This window comes from Trichosurus vulpecula, chromosome 4, assembly GCF_011100635.1.
Source record: "Trichosurus vulpecula isolate mTriVul1 chromosome 4, mTriVul1.pri, whole genome shotgun sequence".
NCBI lineage: Eukaryota > Metazoa > Chordata > Mammalia > Diprotodontia > Phalangeridae > Trichosurus > Trichosurus vulpecula.
Window position 1 is genome coordinate 244584994 of NC_050576.1, and position 12860 is coordinate 244597853.

General features: G+C 44.0%; 1 protein-coding gene across 1 annotated transcript in view; it reads right to left on the bottom strand.

Moving 5' to 3' along the window:
- Positions 1-315: 315 nt before the first annotated feature.
- Positions 316-12860, bottom strand: part of SLC7A14 (solute carrier family 7 member 14) — an 87753-nt gene continuing 75208 nt past the window's right edge. The window contains exon 7 of the mRNA XM_036755679.1: positions 316-641. Within this exon, the coding sequence (XP_036611574.1) occupies positions 316-641 (326 nt within the window). The remainder of the gene's footprint in view (positions 642-12860) is intronic.

Genomic DNA, 12860 nt, shown 5'->3' on the forward strand with positions numbered 1-12860 from the left:
CTCTCATTCAGATCACTTCTGATAGTTGGAATGAAAAGAGATTCTCTGTCAGCCTTTTTGGGTTTGGGTGTTTTTTTTTTTTTGCTAGTGGGGTGGGGAGGGGCGAGGATGGAAGAAGAGGGTCAATTACAGGGTTCAGGCCAAACCTTTTTTACAGAATTATCTTGAAGAGGGAAATAGCAAGGTACAGGCTATGATTTGGGGGACTGACTTATGGGACAATTGCAAAATGAGAGCTGAGAAAGCCTTCACCTCCTAACCCCCAGGTTAGCTTGCCCATAATCATCATCTCTTCTACCTTTTACTTATTCACTCCTACTCTGGCGAGTAATCTAACTCATCATTTGCAATCAGGGCCTCCGAGTTCTGTTTGTGTTTGCCTTTGCTTTTCGGTTTGCTACTTGTCCGGCTGTTTTCCTTTGCCTCTGACATCTGCTGGTAATAGAAGCCTTTGTCTTCAGCTGCTGCGCCTCCCCAGTCCTGCTGACCTTCACCCTCTGGGCCGTAGGAGAAACCGTCATCTACGGAGAAGGGGTCATCCACGTCATAGCGCTGGTAGGTGCTTTGGTGCAAGGCCTCTTCCCTGGCACTGATTTCCAGCGTGCTGTTCCATATGCCATATCCAAAGTAAATAAGCATACCTGTAGAGAAAGACACAGATGGCATTAGCTGTTGTTTCTTTCATCTCAGAGCCAAGGAGGGCTGCAATCCAGTCAGGAAAACAAACACACACAAAACCCACTAAGTGGTTACATCTCTACCTCTTGCATTGAGTTTGGGTGGTAAGGCCAATCTGGACGATTTTATGAGGATCCCCAACATGAATAAAAAGGCCACTAGCTGGTAGCTCCACACCTTAGCCTAGTCTCACCATCCCTGCCTCCTCTTTGCTGAGTTGGCATCCATATCTTTGCTGTTACTTAGCCTGATGGCATTCTGTTCTGCTGTATGCCCAGGACCCAGAAGGTCAAGCCTGTTTTTTGCTGCTCTGGGCAATTGAGAAATCCTGTCCTCTTTTGGATAGTAAGTATTTCTTTTCAAGCTTGAATTTCTCACTGTTGTCTCATCTGACTCTCCAAAAAGCCCTAGTGAAATCATCCTTCCAGGAGCCAAAGTAAGCAGAGATTTATAGGCCTAATTGGTAATGAATCCTAGAGGTAATTATCTGCAGATGTGGCCTGTCACTTCTTAAACAGCAGCTTCATCTTTTCGGTTGGGTATTTGCTTTTCCTGATGCTGGGCTGGGGGATGGGGAAGAGAGAGGAAGTATTAGAAATTAGACATAATCTTTGTGGAAAATGGGGTGGTGGTCAGTTGTATTTTTTTTAATAAAGGGGCCAATATCCCTGGGCTTGAAGATCTTCAGTTGGAGTATCAGAGATTTAGCACTGGGAAGGACCTTAGAAGTCATGCAGTATGCCCCCTCCCATTTCACAAATGAAGAAACTGTAGTTATAGTTTTAGATCTGGAAAGGATTTTAGAGACCACTGAGTCCACCCCTCTTGTTTTATAAATGAAGAAACTCAGAGAAGGTGAGCGACATGTGCAGAGCATTTGAGATGAGATTTGAACCCTAGGTCCAGCTCCTATAAACACTACCCAATATTGCCTCTCAAGTAGGATCTGGACATCTTAGGAGATGGCTTGAATCATACAATGGAAGTTGCAGAGACAAATCAAACCAAAGGAAATGTTAGAGATTTTTGATTCTTTGCTGACTTTCCTCCTATAAATGATAACTGATGTTTTAATAGTGTTTCAAAGTTTTCAAAGTGGGGTGTGTGTGTGTGTGTGTGTGTGTGTGTGTGTGCGCGCGCGCGCGCGTGTGTGTATGTATGTGTGTGTTTGGGGGTGGGGTGGAGGTTGTACTGTTATGCTTTCTGTGGATCCTGCCATGAGCTCTGATCCCTTCCAGTGCTCCCTAGCTAAAGGGCATGAATAACAGTGTGAATCCTGGCTGGTTCCTTGATCCCTGTGACTGGAGTTGTATTGAATATTATTGGCTCCTAAGATAGGAAAACCTAAGAGTGGTACAAAGACTCTCATCTCTCTTTCTCTCCTTCTCCCTCTCTCTCTCTCTCTCTCTCTCTCTCTCTCTCTCTCTCTCTCTCTCTCTCTCTCTCTTTCTCTCTCTCTTCCCCTCCCTCCCTCTCTGTCTCTTTCATTTCAGATTCACATCTGTAACAATTTTGTGGTTTAGGAAGATTTTCACCAATGGAAGTTGGCACATTTGAGTAGCAGGATGGAAATGAGTTGGGTCTATTAGTCAGTCGTTTTCAGTTGTGTCTGATTCTTCATGACCCCATTTAGAGTTTTTTTTGAAAGAGATACTGCAGTGGTTTGTTATTTCCTTCTCCAACTAACTTTACAGATGAGGAAACTGAGGCAAAGGGTTAAGTGACTTGCCCAGGGTCACACCAGTTAGTAAGTGCCTGAGGTTGGATTTGAACTCAGAAAGATGGGTCTTTCTGACTGCAGGCTTGGTGTTCTATCCACTATGGTGCCACCTAGCTTCCCCCAGGGGCCTAGGACTCTCCAATCACTTTGTTCTGTTTTAAACATGGTGAATAGTCTTTAACTTTCTCTGTATCCCCAGAACTTAGCACAGTACCTGGCACTTAGTAGGTATCTAATAAGTATTTATTGACTGACTGAGGCTAGTCTGATGTCCTGATGGACCAGGTCATCTGTTAGGTAAGAACAGTTTTTGTAACAAGCTGAACCAGTTAGGAGTGAGTATTATTTGAGCCCCCTGCTTCTCTCCTTCCTTCTGACTTTTGGTAAATCTGCCAGCTCTTCCTTGGATTCCAGCAGTAGAGGGAGGATATGATTTTACCTGTGTGTCCTTGGGCAAGTCACTTAACTAACTTTTCTTTGTCAGATTTCATTTGCAAAATGAAGGAGTTGGACTAGAAGATCTCTCAGGCCCCTTCCAGCCATATGATACTTGTTTTGCAGATGAGGAAACTGAGGCTCAGGGGTGAAGTGTCTCGTCAATGATCATAATGGTAGTAAGTGTAGGGGATGAGATTTGAACCCAGATCTCTTCTGACCTGAAGTCCAGTACTCTCTGCACTCCATCATGTTGCCTTTCCTATTACAACCAGGCACCTTCCAAATCCTGTGTCATAACAACAAACAACAACAGTGATGATCTCTCGTATCTCTCTTTCTGTCTCTCTGTCTCTGACTGTCTCTTCTTCTTACTCTCTGTCTCTGACTCTCTTTGTGACTCTGACTCTGTCTCTTTGTCTCTCTCTGACTCTGTCTCCTCTCTCTGTCTCTGTCTCTCTGTTGCTGTCTCTTATTACCTTCAGGCTATGGATACCCCGTTTCTCTACGAGGGTTGGCTATACTGTTTTTTTGTAAGAAACAGTGTGACACAGTATATGGGGAGCTGGCAATGGAGACCTAAGTTCCTGTCTCTGACCCCTATGGGTTGATGACCAAGGACAAGTCACTTAACTTCTCAGGGCTTTAGGGAGCTCTCCAATACTCTTAAGTTGTACAAAGATGCTATCTGCATTGGTAGAGAGACCCTCCTCACCTGGGAGTTTCCTGTGGCAAGAAAAGTTGGTGCTGAAGTCCAGTATCATTTATTTTGAAATCGATTTGCTCTGGGACTGGAATACTGGGAAGTCTCCCAGGAACTGTTTAATGGTAGTGGGGCATAGTAGGAAAAGGGTAGGGCTTGGAGCCAGGAAGACCAGAGACTGAATCTTGCCTCTGACACTAGATGGCTGTGTGACCCTAGGTGAGTCACTTGAACTCCTTGGGTCTGATTTTCCTGAGCTATAGGTATAATATCTCCTTCCCAGGTCTGCAGAGAGACTCAGATGAGATAATGTACATAAAGCACCTTGAAAAGTTTAAAGCATCTTAGAAATATCAACTACTATTCTTTATAGCTTTTGTGTGAAGGGGTGCAGTGGATAGAGCACTGGACCTGGAATCAGGAAGACCTGAGTTCGAATCCAGCCTCAGATACTTACTGGCTGTGTGACTCTGGGAAAGCCATTTACCCTCTGTTTGCCTTGTATACTAACAGCACCTCCCTCCTAGAGTTGTGAGGATCAAATGAGACAATATTTGTAAAGTGCTCTGCAAGCTTTAATGCGCTCCATAAATGTTAGCTATTACTATTAGGAATCAGTGAAGCCTGAAGGGACTAGACACTTGACACTTTTGCAATATAAATAACAATTCACCCATAACAGCTGACATTTCTATAGCCCGTCAAGGTTGGTGAGGTGTTTTATAGACATTCCTTCATTTGATCCTCACAATGGCATTGGGAGATACTATTAGCCCCATTTTACAGATGAGGAAAACAGGTTTAGAGAAGGGAAATGATCTCTCCCCCTCTTGCATTTGTTGTTAACCCATTAGACCAGGGGCTCTTAAGATGGGGTGTATAAGCTTAGAATTTTTTTTTTGCTGTCTTCCAATATAGCTGGTTTTCATTATAACCCTACATATTCAATTTAATACATTAAAAGTTTTTTTTCTGAGAAGAGATCTGTAGGCTTCACCAAGCTGCCAACGGGGTCCATGATGCCAATAAAGTAAAGGACTCCTGCACTAGCCAATCAGAAGCTTGTCACATGACCTTACATGGCTCAGAGCAGTGGATCCTGACCTGAGAGAGGTGAACTCTTGGTGAGACACAGAGTTATTTCAAAAGGTCAGTAAATCTATAAAAATAAAAAAGTAAAAGATAAAAATGAAAGAAAAATAAGATAAAAAAGTAAAAAAAAGTAGAAAAAAGGAAAATAAACAATATGCTTCATACAAGCACGTACTACTCTTTTTCAAGGGGATGTAGACATCACTCAGGTGCATGCTGCGCAGTGCTGCCAGAGTAATTTTCCTTAAGCATAGATCTGACCATGTGACCTTTCTGCTCAACCAACTTCCAGCAACTCTTTTGCTTCCAGAATAAAATAAAAACTTCCTCTGTTCAGCTTTTAAAGCCCTACACAACGTGGCCCCAATGTACCTTTTTGCCTTTACTGGACGACACTCCTCTGCCTTCATTCTGGATTTGGCCAAAATGGCCTTTTCTTTGTTCCTCACACACAGCTCTCCATCTCCTGTCTCCTCGGCATTGTGTTGGCATGACTGGAATCTATCTCCTCCTTATCACCTCATAGAGATCTTGCCTTCTTTGAAAATACAGCCCAGATACCATCTTCTGCATGAAGCCTTTTCCTAGCCGCTCAACTGCCAGTGCACTTTCTTCCTAATGATGTATTTGTATTTGTTCCCTGTATATTAAGATTGTATATATTTCACATCTACCTGCTATCTCGTCCTTTTCAAAGTAAGCTCCTTGAGGGCAGGGATAGTTTCATTCTGTATGTCTGGATCCCCAGTGCCTAGCCTATATAGTGCCTGCTGCATAGTAGGTGCTTCACAAATACTTTTGATTGATTTTTGTGATGAATAAGACACAGATGCATTTCAGCATGTTATTCAGTTCACTGTAGCTTTGTTTCATCAAGTATTCTAGCCAATAGATATTAACAGTACAATGGTGATCGTGTATGGCTCCATGACTGTTGTTGGATCCCTCACACCTGAAAAGGTCTGGAAACACTGGCTTAAACAAGCTATTTGCAAAGAGAATGCTGTCCAGCATGAGATGACTGCTGCCTGATTGAAGGGGGAGCACCCTGAAGATGACCCGTTGGGATAAAGCAGCTGGGGGAGGGGAGCAGAGAAAAGAAGGCTCTTAAACTAGGTCTAGAGACAAGGATTCTCTGGTTACTGGGTATCTTTGCATCCATGCAACCTTGAAGGTCTGGCCCCTGTTGTATTAGCTGTAATGAGGTGGGGTGAGGGGGGAAGGGAAGAGGGAAAGAAAGGGAAGACAGAGAGAAAGGTAGAGAGAAGGAGAGAGAGGCAGAAAGGGGAGAGAGACAGAAGGAAAGAAAGGGATAGAGAGGGAGAGGGAACCAGAAAGAGAAGTGGAAGGTGAAGGAAAGCAGAGAGAGGGAGAGGAAGAGAGAGAGAGGAAAAGACAGGTGAGAAAAAGAGACAGAAAGAAATAGAGGGAGAGAGGGGTAGTGAGGAAAGAGGGAGGGAAAAAGGGAAGAGGATAGAGGGAGGAGAGGGGGAAAAAGAAAAGGAAAGATAGGGAGAGAGGAGAGGGAAAGAGGGAGTGAGGGACAGAGGAGGAAGAAAGAGAAGAAGAGGGAGGGAAGGAGAGAGGTGAGAAAAGGAAGGAGAGAAGGAAAAGGGAAGAGAAAGAGAGGGGAAAAGAGAAACAGAGGGACAGAAATACAGAGAGGGAGATTAGGAAAGAGGGGGAGAGAAATAAAAGAGAAAGTAGGAAAGATGGTGATAAAGAGGGAAGGAGGGATAGAGAAACATGTACTGCTCCCTATCTGTCTCTGTCTCTCTGTCTCTCCCATAAATGAAGGCTTTGTGTTGGAGGAATAAACACAGTTGCTAAAAGGCTCCCGTACAGTAGCAACATTATTTGTTCTTGCTGCTTTTCTCAGTTGGCTGTGAGGAGTGAACAGGGGGCAGTTTCTGGAAATATGTGGGGATTCGGGGAAGCTACAATATGCTCAGCTTCAGGCAGCACCTGGCTATGATGAGGCATTAGAGTAAGGGATGATTTAAATAGTACCTTTCTTCTGAGGAGCATTGTTTGTGAGAAAAGTGCCAGCTTATTTCAACTTGCATCCTGATACTGTGGAGGCAGAGGATCTGGCCTCATATTCCAGCGCTGCTGCTCACTGCCTTTGTGACCTTGGGCAAGTCATAACCTCCCTGGGTCTCAGATCCCTCATCTGTGAAATGAAGGGGTTGGGCTAGCTGACCTCCAAGGACCATTCCAGTTCTAGAGCAGTGATTCTATGGCCTCCTTTTGTCACTAATTACCTGTGGGACCTTGGGCAAATCACTTAATCTCCTTGGCCTCAGTTTCCTTGTCTGTACAAAAGACACCTCCTGGATGTCTTCTAGCTTGAGATCAGCTTAAAATTTTTTTTCTATGTCATGGATCCCTTTGTTAGTCTGGTGAAGCCTATGGATTCCTCCTCAGATTAATATTTTTAAATGCACACAATAAAATACATACGATTACAAAGGAAATAAATCATATTAAAGTATAGGTATCAAAATATTTAAAAAAAAACAAGTTTATGCCCCCTTATTCTGGATCAATGCTTCTATGACTTAATGTCTTATAGACAGTTGGAGGCATAGAAAGTATAAGGGATTATCCAGAGAATTTAATTGTCTTGCCTAAGGTCACACAGTCAGTCTATGATTGAGTTGGAATCCAAATCCTGATCTTCTGGCCTCATGATTTTTCCTCGTATACCACGTTTCAGTGTCAGCTCGGGAACTCTTGGTTTGTGTCAAGCAGGACAGACTGGGATAGCCTTTGACCCAGCAATACTGACCCAGCAACTACTAGGTCTATTTCCAAAGATAATTAGGGAAAAAGGACAATACCCGATATGTTCTAAAACGTTTACAGTAGCTCTCTTTGTGGTGGCAAAGAAGTGGAAACTGAGGGGCTGCCCATCCATTTGGGGAATGGCTGAACAAGCTGTGATGAAATACTACCGTGCTATAAAAAATGATGAGTTGGCCGATTCTAGAAAAACATGGAAAGACTTGCATGAAATAATGAAGAGCCGAACCAGGAAAACGCTGTATACAGTAACAACAATATTGTTTTTTTTTTGAAGGGGCCAAGGCAAAGCAATTGGAGTTAAGTGACTTGCCCAAGGTCACACAGCTAGTACATGTGTCAAGTGTCTGAGGCTGGGTTTGAACTCAGGTCCTCCTGACTCCAGGGCCTGTGCTCTGCTACTCCCTGCACCACCTAGCTGCCCCAGCAATATTGTTTTAAGAGAGGAAAGCCTCCTTAAGAACACTGGCAATATGCAAACCCCTCATCTGAGGTCCCGTGCTCTGGGCTGGTTACTGCTCTGTGTTTTGGCCCCTGCATTAGGCAGAAGGCTAAGATGTCCCTGGGAATGACTGAGGTGCCTCTGGGGAAGGTGCCTGGGGTCTGCTGGAAGGTTTTTCTTCTTTGCCATTTTGTTTGCTCTCTTAGAACTGGTGCAGAGGAATGGGAGAGGCAGGGGTTAGAAATTCACTGCAGCAGGAAGTAGGAACTATCCAGCAGGCAGCAAACAGGTGGAAGGTTCTCGTGTGCCTAGGAAAGGATGCTGCCTTCCCAGCCGTAAGATTGTGGGTGAGGCACAAAATTTTCTGAGCTGATTTCCTCATCTGTAAGATGAGGTGGCTGGAATAGGTGATCTAGGAGGTCCTAAAATCCCGAATAATAACAATACTGAGTTTCAGCTCACCCACACAGAATGCTTACAGAATGTTCGCAAAATGTTTTACATCTATCATCTCTTTTGAGCCTCACAATAGCCCTGCCAGGGAGTATGGTCCCTATTTTACAGAGGAAACCTAGGCACAGAGAGGCAGACTACTTGCCCAGGGTCACACAGCTAGTATGTGGCTAGAGACAGGATTGGAACTCAAAGTTCCCTGAACCCCTGCATTAGTGGACTTAGACGGTTGTGAGGCAAACTATCTATAAACATTAAAAGGCTGGCTTTCTCTTTTAGAAAGGCAGCAGAGTGCACAGAACACTGGCTTCCAAGTCAGGGGATCTGGGCTGAAATCACTGGGTGGCCTTGTGCAAATCATGTAACCTTCTGGGCCTCTGAAAATCAGGGCATTGGACAAGATGATTGCTTAGGTCTCTTCCAGCTCTAACTCAGTGACTATGACTATGTCCACACATCTACATGTGTATGTAGGCATGTATAGATGCACATGTTTTTATACATGCATACATGTATGTACTCACATGCCTATGCACTGTATGCATATATGAAGGTGCACATTGTATCCCGACATGCACTTACATATCCATATATGCTTATACAATGCATATATATGCACTGTATGTTTATGCACATATATATGTATGTATAAGTATCTGTATCTCTTGGAGGCATGGTTGTACAGGCCTTTAATATTGCCAGCATAAGGAGCTCCCAGTGTGCTGACTCCCTCCAGTGATGCCTGGGCCACTAAAGAGGATAAATGGCTTATCCATGGTCAAGCAACTTGTATTTATCAGGACTTGAATCCAGGCCTTCCTTACTCCAAGAAGAGTCCTCTAGCTCCTACAGCATTCTACCTCTTAATATGACCTCTCTTTATCTATAAAGTGCTATAAGGGGATGGGGACCTGTGCTGTCATTGGTAATAGGGAACTCGTGGGTGAAGAAATTTCTCTCCCAATGCCAGACAGCACCTATCAATAGCAGCTAAACTTGGAGAGAGGTGCTATTATCATCCCCATTTACAGAGAAGGAAAGAGAGGCATGGAGAGGTTGAGTGACTTAAGCCAAGGGTACCAGAGCTAGTAAGTGTCTGAGGCAAGGTTTGAACTCAGATCTTCCTGGCTCCAAATCTCACGCTCTATCCTCTGTATCGCTTAGCCGTTCCTTCTCTTCAACTTCTATCTTTAGAGAGTTACCTAGAACCGAGGGGTCACACGTGTGATCTGCTGGCCACAGGCCACCCCCACTACTCCCAAATACAGCCCAAACCAGCCTGAAAAGTAATTGGAAAATATTTAACAAAGTAAATAAAGATTCAATAGAACATGGATAATGTTAACATGTGATTTCCTAAGTCAACATGAGCCCCACAGGGATCCTTATGTATGAGATTAGTGGCTGCCATTTCTCTTAGAGTTTGACCCCACTGTCTTAGAGCAACGGAGCTTAAGTGATTTGTTTAGAGTCATGCAGATAGTCTACAACAGAGGCAGGATCTGAACCCAGGTCTTCCCGGATTGAAAGTGAGCCTTTTTTTTCATTATGAAGTCCATCCTCCCAAAGTCCTAAAGATGAGTTGTTATGGTATACTGAAGAAAGGGCTGGGTTTAGAGAAGGAAGGAAGGAAGGAAGGAAGAAAGGAAGGAAGGGAGGAAGGAAAGGAGGGAGGGAGGAAGGAGACAAGCATTTCTTAAGGGTCTACTGTGTGTCAGGTACTGTGCTGAGCATCCCACAAGTATTACCTTATTTGATCTTTACAACAACCCTGGAAAGTAAGTGCTATCATTATGCCTGATTGCACAGTTGAGGAAACTGAGGCAAACAATTGTTAAGCGACTTGCTCAGGGTCACACAGCTTCTAAGTGTATGAGGCTGGATTTGAACTCAGGTCTTCTTGACTCCAGGCCTGGCTCTCTGTCCACTGCACCACCTGAAGCTTCTGAGTCAGTTGAAAGAGTTCGAAGAGTTCAGACAATGAATTTTCAATAAGGAACAGAAAACCAGAGGAAATGCCTATGCAAACCTCACGTGAGCAATTTTAACATGGTTTGTTCCATAGAACCAGGGGATTGAGAGCTGGAAGGGACCCGAGATGCATCTAGTTGCCCCATGCCCTTTTTCAGATAAACTGAGATATTATTTGCAACATGTTTTGTAGCCCTTAAAATGATACCTAGGGGCAGCTAGGTGGCACAGTGAATAGAGCACCAGCCCTGGAGTCAGCAGGACTTGAGTTCAAATCCAGCCTCAGATACTTGACACACTAGCTGTGTGACCTTGGGCAAGTCACTTAACCCCAATCGCCCTGCCTTCCCCCTTCCAACAAAAAAACAAATAAAAAAGAAAGTAGAAAATTCTATCTAAACACTATTTTTGTTGTTTCAGATGAGAAAAATTGGTGAGAGAGAGAGAGAGAGAGAGAGAGAGAGAGAGGAGAGAGGGAGAGGTAGAAGGAGAGAGAGGGGGAGGGAGACAGGGAGAGGGAGAGATGGAGATGGAGAGAGGGAGACAGAGAGAGAGGGAGACAGAGAGTGATGACTTGTCCAGGATCTGGCATATAGTGGGTATTTAATAAATGCTTGTGGGTTGATTGCCCAGGGTCACAGTCCTAAGTAGAAAGGAGTAAGTAGCAGAACTGTGTTTTGAACCTGAGTTCTTCAACAAAATCAAGCCTCTTAGTAGTCTTTTCATTCTGATGTGCTGCCCTTTTGTTGTGACAATGTATTGGGTGCCAGATGCCATATATGTAAAAAACTCTGAGTTCCACAAACACACTTTCCAAGGTTTCCCTTGGAGTTGCCTGGGGAGATAGTAGGCTCCCTTTTACTTGAAGTCTTTAAGCAGAGGCTAGATGACCGCTTGTAATTGTTATAAAGAGAATTCTTATTTGGGCACAAGCTGAAGCAGATGCTTCTGAGATCCCTTCCACCTCCCAAATTCCAACATTTCCTGATTTCCAAATACAGTGTTCATTACATCTCACTATTATGGGGGTGAGAAGCTCATATTCTTGCCAGTCATCAATCAATCAATGAGTATTATGAAGTACCTACTATGTGCCAGGAACTGTGCTAGACATAGGGGATATAAAGGTAGAAATATAACAGCTCCTGCTCTCAAGAGCCTCATATTTTATTAGGGTAGATTAGAAAGCCTTTAAGAAAAATAGTTTTTTTTTAAAATTAGGAACTTATGAAACATCACTAAATAAGAAAATTTCAATATTCATAGAACCAAAGCGACAAAATAATCTTCTTACAGCAGTAGAAGATTATTCCCTCACTAAATTATTTTCAACATTTCCTTATGCCGCCAGGATGTAATATCAGTTCCTCAGCCTGACATGTAAGGCTTGCCCTTTCCAACCTTGAAACTCTGGGATTCAGCGATTCTATGAAGCCACTTAGTCAGTCCCCAAGCACTATTAAGCGCTTACTATGTGCCAGGCATATAACCCCATCAGAGCTTCAATTTCCTCTTCTGCTAAGTGAGGATAGTAACACTTCACTGCCTACCTTCTGGAGTTGGGAGGAAAACATCTTTGCTAACCTTGAGATATTATGTAAATGTGAGTAGTTACTGCTATTGTGATTTTAGGGGCAGCTAAGTGATATGGTAGCTGGATACATACTAGCTATGGTTGGTATTGTCATTATTAATTATTATTTCAGTGACTGGAAAAAGAAGGCTGGTGGTGAGAGTGGGAGGGGGAGGAGGAGGAGGAGGAGGAGGAGGAAGAGGAGGAAGAGGAGGAGGAGGAGGAGGAAGGAAAGAGACCCTCACTATTCTCCCAGGGCCTGAGACTTCATACCGAAATTCAAAACACTTTTAACTAACCTCTTCTGTTGGAAACTTGACTCTGGAGTTAAAAAAGAAACCCACAGGCACAGGACTCAAAAAGTTAAGCCAAAGACCCAGAACTCAGTGGGCCCCAAAGTTCTTGGAAGAAATCCGGGACAAAGATCCAGTTCTAAAAAGAGGTGTGCTTGGGTAAACAACGGTGGGCATCCTCCTCGCCCACAGGCACAGAGCTCGGTACACATGGGCGGGTCGACCAACTGAATCAGACAGCACTTCCAGCAGGGCCTAGGAGGGAGGAGGCCCACCTGACCTTGGGTTGGGTGGGTCCCCCTCTTCCTGGGGAGTCCCTTCCCCACAGGAAGCCCTGCCTGCCTCAGATAGCCACAGGGCTTATGTTTGGTTTGCTGCCTTTTTTCTTTTTTATTACTTTGGTATCAAATTTCCAAAACAGGCACGTCCAGGACAGTGTAATGGAGCAATGGAGAGAGAATGGTAATGAGGTGGTTGGCCCAGTGGGCTCACTGAGTTCCTTTAAAAAAAGATCGTGTATTCCTGATGAGTTACAACAGCAATTAGGTTTTATTTTTTATTCCATTTAACACTGTGTGGCCAGGAAGGGAAAACTGTGGGTGGGAAGGCAAGACGATGGAAGCAGACTGGCTTTCTAATTGACATAATGCAAAGTAGGTATACTCAACTCAACACTCCCCAGAGGAGCTCCTTAG